The sequence below is a fragment of the Anolis sagrei genome, chromosome 7, assembly GCF_037176765.1.
Source record: "Anolis sagrei isolate rAnoSag1 chromosome 7, rAnoSag1.mat, whole genome shotgun sequence".
Taxonomy (NCBI): Eukaryota; Metazoa; Chordata; class Lepidosauria; order Squamata; family Dactyloidae; genus Anolis; species Anolis sagrei.
The window spans coordinates 34,966,633-34,985,915 of NC_090027.1; the positions used below are offsets into that span (position 1 = coordinate 34,966,633).

General features: G+C 43.7%; 1 protein-coding gene across 1 annotated transcript; it reads left to right on the forward strand.

Annotated features, from left to right (window-relative positions):
* Window positions 1–598: 598 nt before the first annotated feature.
* SCN3B (sodium voltage-gated channel beta subunit 3) lies at window positions 599–19,283 on the forward strand. The gene is made up of 6 exons (XM_060787388.2): window positions 599–1,117; window positions 8,392–8,555; window positions 10,967–11,192; window positions 13,057–13,195; window positions 15,905–16,005; window positions 18,275–19,283. The coding sequence occupies exons 1-5, from the start codon at window positions 1,063–1,065 to the stop codon at window positions 15,966–15,968; spliced, it is 648 nt and encodes a 215-aa protein (XP_060643371.2). The 5' UTR covers window positions 599–1,062; the 3' UTR covers window positions 15,969–16,005; window positions 18,275–19,283.

Sequence of the window (19,283 nt, forward strand, 5' to 3'; positions counted from 1 at the left end):
GAAGAAACAGAGGGATGGAGGGAGGAAAGGGAAAGATATGGAAGGAAGGAAATAGATGGAAGGAGAGAGAGGAGAGGAAATGGGGAAAGGGAAAGAGAGAGGAAAGGGGGAAAGAAATAGAGGGATGGAGGGAAGAAAGAGGGAGAAAGAGAAAGATAAAGGAAAGAAAGGGGGATGAAATAGAGGGACGGAGGGAGGAAACGGAAAGATATGGAAGGAAGGAAATAGATGGAGGGAGGGAGAGGGGAGGAAATGGGGAAAGGGAAAGAAAGAGGAAAGGGGGAAAGAAATAGAGGTATGGAGGGAAGAAAGAGGGGGAAAGAGAAAGATAAAGGAAGGAAAGAAAGGGGGAAGAAATAGAGGGAAAGGGAAAGATATGAATGGAAATAGAGGGAGGGAGAAAGAGAGGAAGGAAATGGGGGAAAGGGAAAGAAAGAGGAAAGAGGGAAAGAATGAGAGGGATGGAGGGAGGAAAGAGTGGGAGAGGGAGGGAGGAGAAAGGGAAAGGCAGAGAGGAAGGCAGGCAGGAAGGCAGGCAATCTCCCCCCTCCTTCGACATGGGAGGGGTCGCCTGCTTTGACCAGGCGAGCTCTGCGCATGCTTGGCTTGGAAGAACTGTTCCCAGCCCAACCCAGCCTTCCTCCTCCTGTTGCTCCTCCTCCTCCTTCTCCTCGTTCAGGTCCCCCAAGGCTCACCGATCTTCCTCGCCTTCCTCAGGTCTTCGGGATGCCTCTTTCCCACGGAAAGGCTGGGGAGAGTGGGAGACAGTGGGGACCCCTCCCAGGGCAGGAAGGACTAGAGAAGAGCGGCTCCCAGAGCTGTCCATAGAGGGAGGCGCTCTCCGTGGTGCTGAACCTCGCTGTCTGTCCATTGCCAGCCTCGGCTTTGCAAGGAGGACCCTCCTCCTCCTCTTACTTCTCCTCCTCTTCCAGCTTCCCCCCGACCCCATTCAACACAAGGCAAGCAGCTAGGCAGATAGCTTGGACATCTCCTCTTCCATCCACCAAGGCAAGCAGCTGGGAAGATAGCTTGGACATCTCCTCCTCCATCCACCAACCCACCATGGCTGCCCTGACCAAAGTAGCCTATGCTTCTTCCCTGCTGGCTGTGCTCTGGGGTAAGTATGGTGTGTGTGTGTGTGTGTGTGTGGTGGGGGGGGGGGGGTTTCATTGTCTCAGCTTGGCATGAATCACTCTTGACATGGCTAGGAGGGCATCTTTTGGCACCAGAGTGCAAACAAAGAAGGGAAAATGAGTTGCTTTCAGCCTCACCAGAGCTTGCCAAGGCTAGGGTTCGCACACCACCAGAGTTGGGAATAATAGCATATAATTGTAATAATAGTGAATAATAGTAGTAGCCCGAGGCAGATCTTTTCCAATATTGCCTTGAGACTCCGTAATGAATCTTTGAGTAGAAGGACGTGGAGAAGCCACACGCTCATCCTACTTGGATACAAATTCTGACCTGGGTCTTAGAAATAAACACCTTGCGTGGAGGATAAAAAAAAAACCCTATGAGGAACGGATTAAAGAGCTGGGCATATTTATCCTGAAGAAGAGAAGGCTAAGAAGAGACATGATAACCATGTATAAATACATGAGGGGAAGTCATAGGGAGGAGGGAGCAAGCTTGTTTTCTGCTTCCTTGGAGACTAGGACGCAGAACAATGGCTTCAAACTACAAGAGAGGAGATTCCATCTGAACATAAGGAAGAACTTCCTGACTGTGAGAGCCATTCAACAGTGGAACTCTCTGCCCCGGAGTGTAGTGGAGGCTCCTTCTTCGGGAGCTTTGAAACGGAGGCTGGATGGCAATCTGTCGGGGGTGCTTTGAATGCAGTTTTCCTGCTTCTTGGCAGAATGAGGTTGGACTGGATGGCTCAGGAGGTCTCTTCCAACTCTATGATTCAGTGATTCTATCTACTCAGATTTGGATGTTTTTGAACTGCTAGGTTGGCAGAAGCCGGAGCTGACAGATGGGAGCTCACTCCATCTTGTGGATTCAAACTGCCTACCTTTAGGTCAGCAGTTCAGTCAACCTTCAGATCAGCAGTTCAGCAGCATAAGGTTTTCACCCATTGTGCCACCGTAGCCCCTACATCATCATCATCATCATCATCATCATCATCATGTTTTTAAACAGAGGCTGGATGGCCATCTGTCGGGGGTGCTTTGAATGCAATTTTCCTGCTTCTTTGCAGAATGAGGTTGGACTGGATGGCCCATAAGGTCTCTTCCAACTCGATGACTCTATTATTCTATCTACTCAGATTTGCATGTTTTTGAACTGTTAGGTTGGCGGAAGCTGGACCTGACAGATGGGAGCTCACTCCATCTTGTGGATTCAAACTGCCTACCTTTAGGTCAGCAGTTCAGTCAACCTTAAGATCAGCAGTTCAGCAGCACAAGGTTTTCACCCATTGTGCCACCGCAGTCCCTACATCATCATCATCATCATCATCATCATCATCATCATCATCATCAGGCTTTTAAACAGATGGCTATCTGTTGGGCGTGCTTTGAATGCAATTTTCCTGCTTCTTGGCAGGGGGTTGGACTGGATGGCCGATGAGGTCTCTTCCAACTCTGTGGTTCTATGATTCTATGAGGAGAGGTGTCAGGAAGAAAACCCCAAGGCAGGAAAGGGCAAAGCTTAACCCCATCTAAGCTATTAGACTACAACTCCCAGCAGTCTTGAAGCCAGCCTCATCCAATTGGAGTGGCATCCCCAGCAACACCTGGAAGATTGCCTTTTTTGCTCATGCCCTAGATTTCTGGATCTGGACAATGTAATGAAGCAGTCGCATGGACTAGAAATCAGTGAATACGACCAAAGGCAGAACTGGCACTGCCAGGTGTGGTGGGACCATAAGGCAGGTGCCTGTTGTCTTCCCAAGCCTGTGCTCTACCATCTTGCCCAACCTTCTCTCCCCACAACAGGAAGAGAACAAAGGAATTCGCTTAGCTTTCTTTGTTTACGTCTTTGCCGAGAGGGTTGGGGAAGCGGAATAGTGCAACTTCAGCACATCTGACAATGCCTGTGAATAGTGCAAAGAAAGGGATTTTTGTTTCCTTCCTTTCTGGTCTCATCTTCCTATGTAAGCCATAGGAATGTGTGTATGTCCTCAAAAGTCCATACACACCTTAACACACCTTAACAACTAAAAGTGATTAGATTAAGTTGCAACTCTACGGAAAGTGTTCATCTTGTGCCTGCATAGCAATCCACTGATTGCAATATCCAAGCATACAGTTACATTTTTTTTCTAATTTGTGATATTTCTCTACTGTTGTGTGTGTGTGTGTATGTGTATAGGGCAGTAGTTCTCAACCTTCCTCATGCCGCGACCCCTTAATATAGTTCCTCATGTTGTGGTGACCCCCCAACCATAACATTATTTTCATTGCTACTTCATAACTGGAATATTGTTACTGTTATGAAACATAATACTTGATACACCCATATTTGAATACTTGGGGTATGGATTGATTTTGTCATTTGGGTGTCGTTGCTGGGATTTATAGTTCACCTACAATAAAAGAGCATTCTGAACTCCACCAGCGATGGAATTGAACCAAATTTGCACACAGAACTCCCCTGACCAACAGAAAATACTGGAAGGATTTGGTGGGCATTGACCTTGAGTTTTGGACTTGTTCACCTACATCCAGAGAGCGCTGTGGACTCAAACAATGATGGATCTGGACCAAACTTGGCACAAATATTCAATATGCTCAAATGTTAGCACTGGTAGAGTTTGGGTGGAAATAGACCTTGACATTTGGGAGTGGTGGTTGCTGGGATTTATAGTTCATCTACAATCAAAGAGCATTCTGAACTCCACCAGTGATGGAATTGAACCAAACTTTGCACACAGATCTCTCAGGACCAACAGAAAATACTGGAAGGGTTTAGCGAGCATTGATCTTGAGTTTTGGACTTGTAGTTCACCTACACCCAGAGAGCACTGTGGACTCAAATCAAATCAAATCATTTATTTCGGTCATTGACCAGCACAGACTGTGGACTCAAACAATGATGGATCTGGACCAAACTTGGCACAAATATCCAATATGCTCAAATGTTAACACTGGTGAAGTTTGGGGGAAAATAGACCTTGACATTTAGAAGTGGTAGTTGCTGGGATTTATAGTTCACCTACAATCAAAGAACATTCTGAACCACACCAACGATAGAATTGGGCCAAACTTTTCTGGCACAATTCCGATGTTTTCCGATGGTCTTTGGTGACCACTCTGACACCCCCTTGTGATTCCCCCCCCCCCCCCAGGGATCCTGATCTCCATGTTGTGAAACACTAGTATAGGAAATGCATTATTTGTTCAGAATTGCATGTTGTTCAAGGTGAACACACTGGGGAGGGGACACTGTATTTAAAGACTGCTTAAATACAGTGTCCCCTCCCCAAGCAGACACCTTCAAGCTTTAAATCTAGAGCAAGGACTCAAGAGAACAATGCTCCATAGTGTCCACCAATCCTCATTCCTGTAATGAAACCAGAAGATACCTCTATTGTTCTGCTGAATGCCAAATCCAACTTTATAGATTTCAGTTTTTTAAGCCATGCACTTGGTATTGAAATGGCTACTGGGTCAGCTCTTCGGAAGCCCTTTCGATGGCAAAGTACAAGATCCATCCTTCCTACCTTCCCTATGGGGTTACTCAAGAAGGCAATACAAAAGTGATGAGGGAAATATAGTTCCCCCCCCCCCCAAAGATATACTAATCTTGGAAATGCAAATAGGGAATGATTACACCTTTTAGAGTAGCATGCTTATGAGAATTTTATTTGGATGTCATCCTAACAAGATATTGCAAAGGGGTGAAAATGCACGTCCATATTCCTTTGTTAATTCTAAGCATATCCCAAATGCTTTGAGGCTTTGTGGAGCACTTCAAACCTGGCATTGAATGAGGATCCGCACTCCCCATAACTATAAATCCCTAGATTGTGTGCGTTACATACTCTACTTTCAGTTGGTACTTCCCCCGCCCCCCTTGCACATTGCATTAGCAAGCTTCATATCCATGCACAAATTGCATGAGAAATGTAGAAGTGCTTTTAGCATCCTATTTTAAAAAACCCTTTAATGTAAACGAAACCCTAAAGCAAAGTGCCAACTTCATGGCTCAGATAATCTCTGGTGTTTTCCATGACAAACGGGTATTTAGGGAGGCTACTGACATAGTTCACTTGGCACCAAAGAACTGCTAATATTGGATGTCACTTGGAAAGGATATATTCAGTATTACACATATGTATGTTTTTTGGAAAAGAAAATGTTCCAACTGTTGAGTGATATTCACTTCTCAAACCTTGGCGTCAGATACTTAAGTGGATGCATTAGAACTGCAGAAGTCTACAATTCTGTTAGGCGGGTGGAAAATGCACCTTTTTGGGTTCATAACGTAAGGGCAAATATTCTTGTCTCTTGCGGTTTTGGAAAAGAACAGGGTGAAATGGTTTGGGGCTTCTTGTGGTACAGCATGCTCTTATTGGAGCTTTTAATTATTCAATTATTCAAATATTATGCTTGCATTTGAAAATATTGTGAGTTTTCAGCCTATACATTCCGATGAAGAAAACGAAAGTGACAGTGGCATGGTTTTTCATATTCCCAAAAGGGTTCAAAACTTTGCATTTGCATGATGCGTATTTGTCTCGAGATGCTAAAATGACAAAAGCCTGGCAAGTTACTCTTAAGGCTTTCTTGTGTTGTCTTTAAAGGGTAACAAATAAATACATGATATGCCATTGCATAAAATTATAATTACATTGGTATATTCCCCATGCCTATTTGGAAGCAGCCCAGAAGTTTCCAGACCAAGAATGTGCAAACCATTTGCTAATTGTTGACCTCTTGTCTTCCAGAAATCTTTCTGATTGTTTTTATGACCTAGATACATCTATCCATCCTTGAATGTTATCTTTATTTTTAACTATCTGCTTTCAAGATACAAAAGAATCCACTATTCTGTGTTAGCTACTTATTAAGTAAAGTACACTCTTAGTTAACCAGAATTCATGCAAATAGGACTCCCAAGCAACTGGGGGAAAAAATCAAAGGAATAATCCTTAAAATAAAAAAGTGTTTTGTAATGCAAAAAATAGGAAGACTGTTCCATTAAATTACATTTGTCTTTAAGGTAAAGGTAAAGGTTTTCCCCTGACATTAAGTCCAGTCATGTCCAACTCTGGGGATTGGTGCTCGTCTGCATTTTTAAGCCGAAGAGCTGGAATTGTCCATAGACACCTCCAAGGTCATGTGGCTGGCATGACTGCAAGGAGCACCATTACCTTCCCACTGGAGCAGTACCTATTGATCTACTCACATTTGCATGTTTTCGAACTGCTAGGTTGGTAGAAGCTGGGGCTAGCAGCAGAAGTTCATACAACTCCCCGGATTTGAACCTGCAACCTTACAGTCAGCAAGTTTAGCAGCTCAGCGGTTTAACCCACTGCACCACCGGACATCTTTACTTGTCTGAATTTCTTTTTTATTATTATAGTTCAATACTCATATCAAATTAATAAAACGTTTGTGGTGTACTATAGAATTGAGTATAGTATTATTTAGGCCTACTTTTAATTGAAACTCTCACGCAACCAGAAACTAGTTATCCGGTATCTAGCAATTCCCATGGATGATGAGAGTCTACAGTATCTGGCTGGTCCTCCATGTTAGAGACTTCTAGGAGAAGTGTTGCTGCTCTTCTAGGTTAGCCTTAAATGCTGTGGATTAAGAATATTTACATGGATTTTATGAATATGGCCTCTCTAATTATAGATCTGGTTTACTTCCCCCAGAAACTGACCACAGAGTTGCAACGGAGATTCCCAGAGAAGTGAAAGAATTATATAGTGCTTTTATTTTTCACAAAGGAGCCCCCAGTGGTGCAATGGTTTAAATCCTTGTGCCAGCTGGACTGTTGACCAAAAAGTCGGCAGTTCAAATCTGGGAAGCAGGGTGAGCTCCCATCTGTCAGCTCCAGCTTCCAATATAGAGACATGAGAGAAGCCTCCCACAGGATGATAAAACATCTGTGCGCCCCCTGGGCAATGTCCTTGCAGATAGCCCATTCTCTCACACCAGAAGCGACTTGCAGTTTCTCAAGTTGCACCTGACACAGAAAAAAATTCACATCTTTCCAATTTTGATCCTAACTCAAGAGAGCTGACTCTACATAGTAAATGAGTAACTTCAACTGCCTTATTCCTACCAAACATGAAAGACGAGTCATTCACTTATGCTCTGATTCATCCAATTTTTCCCTATCAGTATAAGTACTGGCCCATTTTTGTCCACAGTTTTCCTCTTGTCCAGTAAATGTCTTTCAATCTTTGGTCCACTAATTTCTCCCCTTGGCTTTTAAATAGGAATATTCAAGCCATGGGCAGTGTGCCAACACAATTATGGTATTAAGCAACATTATGTGTTGTCCTTCTATGATTTTATGTAGACCCTAAAGAAGGACTCGGGGCTGTATTTGAACACCATCTCTGTTTAGAAACTCTTTTATCCCCAATTGGGAAAAAAATAACTTTTAGCATTTATGCCCTGATTCTGGATTATATAATGTCCAGTTGGTTGGCTGTGATCCACATGTATACCAAATATATCAGTTTTAATTTTAGCCCCAAAAATTGAAAGCAAATCAAAGTAATGTCTGAAATGTCAAAAAGGTGTAAAAATTGGAGACCTTTGCAGAGAAAGAAGGAATGGCACATATGTAATCTGTAAAGCACTGGCTGGTTCAGCCCAAGGTTATTATTAAATACAGATTATTGGGATCAGCACACAAGGAGGGCAGCTTTTACAAATCCTGTTATTTAATCCATTCTCAATGAATGCCAGCAATTAATCAAAAGCTTTATTTTTCATTGAGAACGAGGAGATGCTTAACTAACAGATTGCTCTTTGTCATTCCTCCTCTGTCTGTGGGCGCATCTACACTGTGGAATGAATGCAGTGCGACACCACTTTATTTCCCATGGCATAGTGCTATGGAATCTTGAGATCTGTAGTTTGGCTAAAGACCTTGTAAAACTACAACACCAATATTTCTGTAGCATAGAGTCATGGCGTTTAAAGTGGTGCCGAACTGCATTCATTCTACAGTGCAGACACATCCTTTGTGTTTGTGTACCTCTACTCTCCACGTGTGTCTCTCATGTGTCTCTCAACCCCACTGTATCTATTCACACATGCAATCTAATCCCTGGAATCTGGTCAAAGGTCATTTAATCAAATACAAAGTTTGCAAACTTTGTGTTTTGTTTCTTTTTGTTCGTTTGTTTTAATGCACTACAACTGTTTGGTTTGCTCCTGACATGATAAATAAATATCCCTGTCCCTTTTGTATCTGCAGTCGGCGTCTGCTCCGCAGTTTGCGTTGAAGTGCCATCGGAGAAGCAGGCAGTGCAGGGTTCACGCATGAAGCTCATGTGCATCTCCTGCATGAAGCGAGAAGAGGTTTCCGCCAACACGGTGGTCAAATGGTTCTACAAGGCTGAAGGGGGCCAAGATATTCCTGTAAGTAACCTTTGGATTATACAAGCTTGATGAGATGAGAAATCAAAAAGGGATTTCAAGAATATACCATATTGTCATCTTTCCTTTCAGGGGGGAATCCTAGAGTACATCTACACTATAGAATTAATACACTTTAGCTGCTATGTCTCAATGCTAAGGAATCCCGGAAGTTGCAGTTTAATGAGGTGCCAGCTCTCTTAAGATAGAAAAGGCTAAGACCTTGTCAAACACTTGAAGTGATGTCAAACTCAATAAATAATAATAATAATAATAATAATAATAATAATCCCAAATGTAGACTCTGCAAAGAAGCACAGATCCCAAGGGTAGACTCTGCAAGGAAGCAATGAAACAATAGATCCCATCCTCAGCTGCTGTAAAAACATCGCACAGACAGACTCCAAGCAGAGGCATAACACCATTGCTCAGATGATTCATTGGAACTTCTGCCACAAATACCATCTGCCTGCAACAAAGAACTCGTGGGATTCTGGGCACCACAATTCAAGAGAGATATTGACAAGCTGGAATGTGTCCAGAGGAGGGAGACTAAAATGATCAAGGGTCTCGAGAACAAGCCCTATGAGGAGCGGCTTAAGGAGCTGGGCATGTTTAGCCTGAAGAAGAGAAGGCTGAGAGGAGATATGATAGCCATGTATATGTGAGAGGAAGCCACAGGGAGGAGGGAGCAAGCTTGTTTTCTGCTTCCCTGGAGACTAGAACACGGAACAATGGCTTCAAACTACAAGAAAGGAGATTCCATCTGAACACGAGGAAGAACTTCCTGACTGTGAGAGCCGTTCAGCAGTGAAACTCTCTGCCTCAGAGTGTGATGGAGGCTCCTTCTTTGGAAGCTTTTAAACAGAGGCTGGATGGCCATCTGTCAGGGGTGATTTGAATGCAATATTCCTGCTTCTTTGCAGGGGGTTGGACTGGGGTCTCTTCCAACTCTTTGATTCTATGATTCTATGATCACAAGTTGGAAAAAGGTACAGAGAATGAACACGTCAAGCTACTCTGGAACTTTCGAATTCAGACAGACAGAATTTTGGAGAATAATTCTCCTGACCTCACAATCGTGTTATAAAACAAAGTATGGATTGTCGATGTTGCAATCCCAGGCGACAGCAGGATTGAAGAGAAACAACTGAAAAAGCTGACATGATATAAGGATTTAAAGATCGAACTGCAAAGACGCTGGCACAAGCCAGTCAAGGTGGTCCCAGTGGTGATTGGCACACTGGGTGCAGTGCCTGAAGACCTTTGCATGTACTTAAACAGAACTGGTGCTGACAAAATCACCATCTGCCAGCTGCAAAAGGCCACCTTACTGGGATCTACACACATTATTCGCTGATACATCACACAGTCCTAGACACTTGGGAAGTGTCCGACGTGTGATCCAAAACAACAGCCAGTGATCTTGTCTGCTGTGGACTCATCTTGTTGTGTTTCAAATAATAATAATAATAATAATAATAATAATAATAATAATTTATATTTATTTATATTCTGCCCTATCTCCTCAAGGGGACTCAGGGTGGATCACAGTATACATACACGGCAAACATTCAATGATGTTATGAATAGGACAAAGACAAACAGAACAGAAAGGGAAAAAACATGTGTTGACATCCAGCTTTTTGGCACCTTGGAGGTTGTGCTCGAATCCAGCCACAGGAGAGTGCTGTTGCTTTATCCTCTATGACAAAGAACCATCAGGAATTCCTCCTTTCTTTTGGTCACTGGACATTTTTCTGAACTTTTTCTTTTTGGTGTCGTAAAATACCTCCCCCGCTTCTTTTAGTGGTACCTAATTTCTCTATTTATAAGACAAGCTGTTTTCAAACTGCTTAGGTAAACAGTAAGCTTGGCTGACAGTCAGGAGCTCATGCTGACCTAGGGATTCGAACTGGCAACCTTTTGGTTGGGAGATCTTATCATTAGTGGTGATTTGGTAGCTGTGCTAAAGCCTGGCATTCTCCAGTGTAGAACCACCCTTTGTGACATTTCTGAATCTCATAACTTATTTCCCATGCTCTAAATTATCTCCTCTTTCTTTTCTTCTTTAAATGATCCTTATAACTGGTGATGGGGAAAGATTAAGAAATGTGATCATTTAGGAGAGGAAACTTCAGGGTTATTCTCTAAGGGCCCAACCATTACAACTCTATGAATATTCTTTAGTAGCCATGACTCCATTTTGTGGATTCTTAAGGTTTGCATCTCGAATACTTAGACGTATTAAACAGTGGATTCTGCAAATTCTAGGATTCCATAGCATATAACCAAACCATCACAAAAAGAGACAGAACCTTGGTACTATAGTTGTACAGCATAAAAGTACAAGGGAAAATATTAAATGACATTATTGGTGATTGGAAGTGACTGCCTTCTTCCTTTCCCTGCAGATCTATGAGTACAGAAATGAGAAGCGGGAACTTGACAGCCGCTTCCGTGGCCGGCTCCAGTGGAATGGCAGCGCCGACATGCAGGACGTGTCCATCTCCGTACTCAACATCAGCCTGAATGATTCAGGGATCTACACCTGCAACATCACTCGGGAGTTCAACTTTGAGGGCCATCGTCCGCTCTATACCCGAACGACGCTGATCCACCTCACAGTACTAGAGGATGGTATGATGGGGCAATCCCTTCCATCAGGGCTTCCTAATTAGGGACTCCCCTAATCCTGGGTTTTCAGGAAAGATTGCCATGAGTCCCACAAGAAGTTGGGTTTCTTTTTGAACTTTAGAGATAATACTTTTTATGAAAAAGTTTCTTGAGGCCTGAAAATTATTTTAAGGGTTCCCCTATAGTAAAAAGACTATGAGAACGTCTACTCTGGCCAGTAAATCTGGGGCTAGTTTGGAACAGAAACGCTTCGGATTGGTCCCGGAGGCAGCCACATGCAACGCATCATCCTGAACCTGCTGTTATGGTGGGTTAAGATAACGTTGGTCCTGGTAGACTATCACTTCACCATTCTCAGCTGGCCACAAAATTCCATGTGAGCTCCTGACCATCATACTGAGCTCTGCGGCCAGCTGGGAATGGCTATGGCAGTGACATGGCCATGATCCATCCCTCTTTCCCAGTGCTGATAAGCACTAGGAAAATGGTACAGTGGTGGTGCCCCATGTGGACAGTGGAAAGGTCTAAATTGCTCCTTATCCTGCTGTCCACACCATCCAAAAACTACAGGGAGACTCTAGAGCAGTGGTCCTCAACCTTTGGTCCTCCAGGTGTTTGGGACTTCAACTCCCAGAAATCCCAGACAGCTTACAAGCTGTTAGGAATTATGGGGGGGGGGGGGGGGTGAAGTCCAAAACAGCTGGAGGACCAAAGGTTGAGAATCATTGCTCTAGAGGTTAATTTATTTATTTGCTCAGAACAGCTAACAGCAAAAATTCAATGCTATACAATACAAGAAATAACATCATAAAAACCACATACATATTAAATAAGATCTAAATGTGTATAAAAACAGTTCAACAAGTTAAAAGCATCATCCAACTCATCATCAAACTCAATCCAATTGTTGTTGTCCATTACCACTTAAGCTGTGCTGGATCATCCATCATCAATCTGCAAATGCCTGATTCCACAGCCAGGACTTTAGCTGCTTCCTGAAGGACAGGAGGGAGGGGCCAGAGAGATTGTTCCATAGCCGGGGGAACCACCACAGAGAAGACCCTGTCTCTCATCCCCACCAAACGCAACTGCGAAGGTGGTGGGACCGAGAGCAGGGCCTCTCTGGAAGATCTTAACATCCTTGATGGTTTATAGGAAGAGGTGCGTTCGGATAGATTTAAGCAAATTTCAGGGCACCCCCAACATTTACTAGTATTTAAAAAATACTCTGAAATTACAACAGCAAAAGAACAGAGAGGAAACGATCAGGCACATCTAATAACCTCTCAACAAAACATTCCCCCAGGCACCAACAAGCCACACCAAACAACTGCCAGGCCATCAAATGCTAATCAAGGTGGTCAGTTGAAACATTCACACCTAGCTCCAACAGACAAGAGTTCTTTGTTCTACTCTGATCATTCCACAGATATATAAACCCTTTTTCCTAGTTCCAACAGACCTCACTACCTCTGAGGATTCCTGCCATAGATGCAGGCGAAACATAAGGAGAAAATGCCTCTAGAACATGGTCATATAGCCCGAAAAAACCTACACCAATCCAGGAAAAGTTTAACTTTGGAACTGAAAGGTGCTGTAATTTTCCAACTGGCACAGTGTGCCCTATAAAATAACTAGGTCTGTCCAGTGCTGCCTACTTAGAAGACTCAAAAGGTTAAACCACAAATAAGAAAAGCTGGCAATTCAGTTTCTTCATGATAGATCTTCAGGGTTATTTTTTAAGTAACACAAAGCTATCAAAGCTCAAAGGTAAAGCAGACTTGGCTCCAAAGTAGGGCAAAGTCTGCTGGATCCCATGGAGAGAGAAGTCTCAACAGTCATTACGTTTCTTTTGTCTCTTGTACAGCTGGGGAAGATGTCACATCCATTGTCTCTCAAGTAATGATGTATATTCTCTTGATCTTCCTTACTTTGTGGCTGCTCGTAGAAATGGTTTACTGCTATAGGAAAGTCTCCAAAGCAGAAGAAGCTGCCCAGGAAAATGCGTAAGTAGGAAGAACCAAAGTTCTTTGGAATGGGACAAGAGAGGGACCAAATCACAAGTGTGCTGTACCAACAAGGGGGACAAAAGATGTGCCTTAGGTCATGCTTTTTAGAAGATCTGACACTATAGACAGGGGCGGCTCAACCCATTACGAAAAGTAAGCATTCGCAGTATAGTTGATTTTGCCCAGGAGCGCTCTTGAGGCGCTCTTGGGGGGAAATAGACCTTGACATATGCGAGTTGTAGTTACTGGGATGTATAGTTCACCTACAATCAAAGAGCATCCTGAACTCCACCAATGACGAACAGAAAATATATATCAGTGATTGGTTGGGGGGGGGGGGGGCAAAATACTGTTTGCTTACCGTTGAAAATTACCTAGGGCCACCTCTGATAGAACAAGAACTCTCTATTTCGAAGAGCTTCCCCATTCATATGAGTGGAAGTTCAGATCCATGTCATTGTCAACATAAACATGGGAAAATACAATAACATCCAAAATCCCCCAAATAGCAATACCAAAAATGCACAGAACATACCATCTTAGTTTTCAAAGCTTCAGCAGTGAAAGTGTGAAACTTACTTACTTACTTACTTAGGCAATCCCTCATTGCCCGAGTAGGATAATCTTCCAGGGTGGGTCTGTAGGTGACTGTGGAGCCCTATTCTTGATCTGCATCATCTCCCGCAGTGAGGGCATTGGTTTCCAGGTGGAAGGCGGTCCCGGTCGGAGTTGGCTTGACACGCCTTCCTCTTGGCAGGTTTCTTTCACCCTCCATTCATGCCTCTTCAAATTATGCAGCACTGCTGGTCACAGCTGACCTCCAGCTCAAGTGCTTACAGGCCAGGGCTTCCCAGTTCTCAGTGTCTATGCCAGAGTTTTTAAGGTTGGCTTTGAGCCCAATGTGTGAAAACCCATGCAGTTGAAAATGTGAAAACTCATGAAGGAGAAGACAAAAATGATAATACTAGTGTCACAGGCTTACATTTGTAAAGTTGTCAGTTAAGATGGTCCATGTAGATAGAGTCACTCCTTCATTTAGGCCAGTGGTTCCCAATCTTTTTTGTTTTTTTAACCTCTCTAACATTAGTACCAAAAGGGCTGCAAATCAGTTTTTGGTCAACTTTAGATTCAATTTTGTTAGACTGCATTGGATTGCATTGGATAGACTACATCAGCTCTAGTTTCTGATACAGAACATAGGCCATCCAGTAGCTGCCATCTGCTCACCCACAGAAAACCATATTTAATAAGCCTCGGCACTATTTATTTATTTACAGTATTTATATACTCCTTTTCTTAGCCCTGAGGGGACTCAAAGTGGTTTACACATAAATAATGGGAAAATTCAATGCCTTACATTGGGCACCAGTACAAATAATTACAATAGTAAAACCGCAATTAAACATGGTTAAAGGTTGTCCCTGACATTAAGACCAGTCATGGCTGACTCTGAGGCATCGTGCTCATCTCCATTTCTAAGCCGAAGAGCCGGCGTTGTCCATAGACACCTCCAAGGTCATGTGGCCAGCATGACTGCATGGAGTGCCATTACCTGCCCACCGGTGGCGCAGTGGGTTAAAGCCCTGTGCTGGCAGGACTGAAGACCGACAGGTCGCAGGTTCGAATCCGGGGAGAGGCTGATGAGCTCTCTCTATCAGCTCCAGCTCTTCATGCGGGGACATGAGAGAAGCCTCCTACAAGGATGGTAAAACATCAAATCATCCGTGCGTCTCCTGGGCAATGTCCTTGCAGATGGCCAATTCTCTCACAACAGGAGCGTCGCTCTTGATACGACAAAACAAAACAAACAAAAAAACCTGCCCACCGTAGTGGTACCTATTGATCTATTCACATTTGCATGTTTTCGAACTGCTAGGTTGGCAGAAGCTAGGGCTGACAGCGGAAGCTCATGCCGCTCCCCGGAATCAAACCTGTGATCTTTCGGTCAACAAGGTCAGCAGCTCAACGCTTTAACCCACTACATATATTTATCATGTCATCAGCAACCATACCATTGTATAACATTTATAACAGAACAAAACAAATAAACAGATTAAAAAAGCACAAATTTTTGCCACCGGTATATTAATTAAACATAAACATAAATCATAATTAAAACAATACATCAACAAGCATTAACACAATGAAACAGTCTCATCAGTCAAATCGCCATTCCAGTCAATGTCTTTATAAAATGCTACATACATCTACGAAGGCCTGGCCCCAGAACCATGATTTTAATTTTTTTCTAAAAGCCATTTTAGAAAATGATTTCATGAGACCAGCTACTCTTGCTGCAATTGTGTAGTAACGGTGAGGCCACGGGCCATATTTTCATTCTTGTGGACCACTGGTGGTCCATGGCCCACAGGTTGGGAACCACTGATTTAGGCTCTGGGAAACAAAGTCAATGAAATCCAGGCAATAACACTTACATTCCAATAGCAACAGAATAAGTAACTCAGAGGTATGCTATAGGTCTCATAATCAGACACAGCTATAGTATGTCTCCATATTGCTTTCCTGGCAGCAATTCTATTATCTCTAGCAAAGGCTGTTCTCATTTCTGCTGAGATCTCTCCTTTCAGCTAGTAGGGTCAAGGATCAAACCTCTAACTTTCGGTATGGAAAGTCAATGTTTCATCACTTAGGTGTGGAAAGAAAGTGGCAGTTTGGATATCTTAGCCTTTCCATTTTGGTTTATAGGACGGATTACCTCGCCATTCCATCGGAAAATAAAGAAAATTGTGCTGTGCCTGTGGAGGAATAAAAGACGAAACTACAAAGGGGTAGAGCTTGTTATGAAGGTGAGAGAGCTCTGTGCAAAGCATCTGCTAGCTGGCAGATTAATAAAAAAAAATCTGTGTGTGTGCTCAAATCCCCACTTGGCCCTGAAACCCATTAGGTGACCTTCAGCCCTTCGCACTCAGAGGAAAGCAATGGCAAAGCGCTTCTGAACACATCTTGCCATGAAAATGCTGCAAATGAATTATTTTGGGTTGAAATGACTTGAAGACTCACAACAACACCTCATATTCATGCCTTGCATTCTATCACTTCTAGTAGCAAGCTGGCTCCGGGGAGAACGTGGATGAGCTCCCTGTATCAGCTCCAGCTCCTCATGCGGAGATATGAGAGAAGCCCCTTACTTACTTACTTACTTACTTTACTTAGGTGGTCCCTCGATGTCCGAGTAGAATGGTCTTCCAAGGTCAGTGTTCTGGTGGGTCTGTAGGTGACTGTGGAGCCCTATACTTGATTTGCATCTTCTCCTGCAGTGAAGGCATTGGCTTCCAGGTGGAAGGCGGTCTCAGTCGGGGTTGGCTTGACACGCCTTCCTCTTGGCACATTTCTCTCTTTCGCCCTCCATTCGTGCCGCTTCAAATTCTGCAGCACTGCTGGTCACAGCTGACCTCCAGCTGGAGTGCTCATAGGCCAGGGCTTCCCAGTTCTCAGTGTCTATGCCAAAGTTTTTATGGTTGGCTTTGAGCCCAATGTCTGAAAATTCGTGCAGTTGAAAATGTGAAAACTCATGAAGGAGAAGACAAAAATGATAATACTAGTGTCACAGGCTTACGTTTTTAAAGATGTTGTTTTTGTTGTCAGTTAAGATGGTCCATGTAGATAGAGTCTCTCCTTCATTTAGGGCAGTGGCTAAAGGGTCAGGACTCCCTCGTTCTCAGTGTCTATATCAGAGTTCTTAAGTTTGGCCTTGAGCCCATCTTTAAATCTCTTTTCCTGCCCACTACATTCTATTTTCCGTTCTTGAGTTCGGAGTAGAGAAATTGCTTTGGGAGACGGTGGTCAGGCATCCGGACAACGTGGCCGGTCCAGCGGAGTTGTGGCAGAGGACCATCGCTTCAGTGCTGGTGGTCTTTGCTTCTTCCAGCATGCTGACATTTGTCCACCTGTCTTCCCAAGAGATTTGCAGGATTTTCCAGAGGCAGTGCTGATGGAATCATTCCAGGAGTTGCATGTGACATCTGTAGACAGTCCACGTCTCGCAGGCATATAGCAGGGTTGGGAGGACAATAGCTTTATAAACAAGCACCTTGGTATCCCTACGGATGTCTTGGTCCTCAAACACTCTCTGCTTCATTCAGAAAAAAGCTGCACTCACAGAGCTCAGGCGGTGTTGTATTTCAGTGTCAATGTTGACTGTTGTGGAGAGGTGGCTGCCAAGGTAGATACCTTGGCAGAAGCCTCCCACAAGGATGATAAAACATCAAAACATCAAGGCTTCCCCTGGGCAACGTCCTGGCAGATGACCCATTCTCTCACATCAGAAGTGATATTCCGGAGGCAGCCTGATGGAATCATTCCAGGAGTTGCATGTGACGTCTGTAGACAGTCCACATCTCACAGGTCTCTCTGCTTCATTCGGAAATAAGCTGCACTCGCAAAGCTCAGGCGGTGTTGTATTTCAGTGTCAATGTTGACTTTTGTGGAGAGGTGGCTGCCAAGGTAGATACCTTGGCAGAAGCCTCCCACAAGGATGATAAAACATCAAAACATCAAGGCTTCCCCTGGGCAACGTCCTGGCAGATGACCCATTCTCTCACATCAGAAGTGATATTCCGGAGGCAGCCTGATGGAATCATTCCAGGAGTTGCATGTGACGTCTGTAGACAGTCCACATCTCACAGGTCTCTCTGCTTCATTCGGAAATAAGCTGCACTCGCAAAGCTCAGGCGGTGTTGTATTTCAGTGTCAATGTTGACTTTTGTGGAGAGGTGGCTGCCAAGGTAGATACCTTGGCAGAAGCCTCCCACAAGGATGATAAAACATCAAAACATCAAGGCTTCCCCTGGGCAACGTCCTTGCGGATGGCCCATTCTCTCACACCAGAAGTGACTTGCAGTTTCTCAAGTCACTCCTGACACAACAAAAAAGAAATCTAACACTCAAACCACCATACCATGCTAACCCTCAAATGCTAACCCTCAAATGGTTGTGGGTGAGTGCTATGGAGCTATGCCATATATTTTAATGTATAAAACCAGTCAATTTCTAATTTCTATCTAAACTCAGAAAAATAGAGCATGAATTATACTGTGACTGTTTCTCTGTTTCCAGGACTGTGCAGACGCAAGACCTAAGTCACTGCAGACACGTTTGGAGGAGCCTAGCACTGAGGAGAAGGAAGAACCGTGGATGAGACAGTGTAAATTTGTTTCCATTTGTCTAGGACCTTGCTTTGATTTCATGGCTCCCATCTTGTGCTCTCAACCCATCTGCCAAAGACTCTTCTCCTTTGAGGCATGCTGAATCAAAAGGAGTCGGGGCTGAAAGAGCGCTTTCATCAGTATCTTCTCAACAGCTTTGTAAATACTCTCATCTCTCATCAAACCCGGAGCTTCCTTTGGGTGCTCTGAAACATCATAGCTATCCTGGGGGCAACACAAGCAACATTTATTCAACCATGATTGTCTTTAATGTTAATTTAATTATGATACTACCTGAGCGATGTCACAGAAAGCTCTTGGGGAAACCAGTCGCGTGGCTGATTTCTCCAGCAGCAAATGAAGGCACCAGACAGGCGAGAAACCTGTTTGTTTGCAAAGTATGAGAGGGGAAAAGGGAGATGCTGAAGGAACATGATATTTTAGGGAGAAAAACTAAATACACAGGAGGAGCTCTGAGGTAAGAGTGACATCAGAAATCATCTTCTGTTTGCTTTATTTGTGGATGTCATACTGTAACATTTGTGGTGCACCAAAGTGTGGATGAGACAAGTCAATAGGCTTAGTTGGATTCTTTCAGAGCATTTTGAATAATGGCAGCAAGATGCAGGAGACAGTGACAGTGACATCTGCATCTGCAAAAAATATCTCCTTACTGTTTAGCAGGATCAAAACAGTGACCAAGTTCTCCCATGGAAAGTTACCTCATCTTAGAGAAGTCCTCTTAGGAAACAACTCCTCCATGGCAGGCTTTCAGACAGGCCTGGTCTACTCTTTGACGTACTCCAAATGTTGAAGCAATACAGACTATTCCAACTGGACAGAATTATGCCTTGGATGAACATGACAAGCTGTTTCATGTGTTAATTGCAGGGCAATGAATAAACCAAGAACTTCATTCA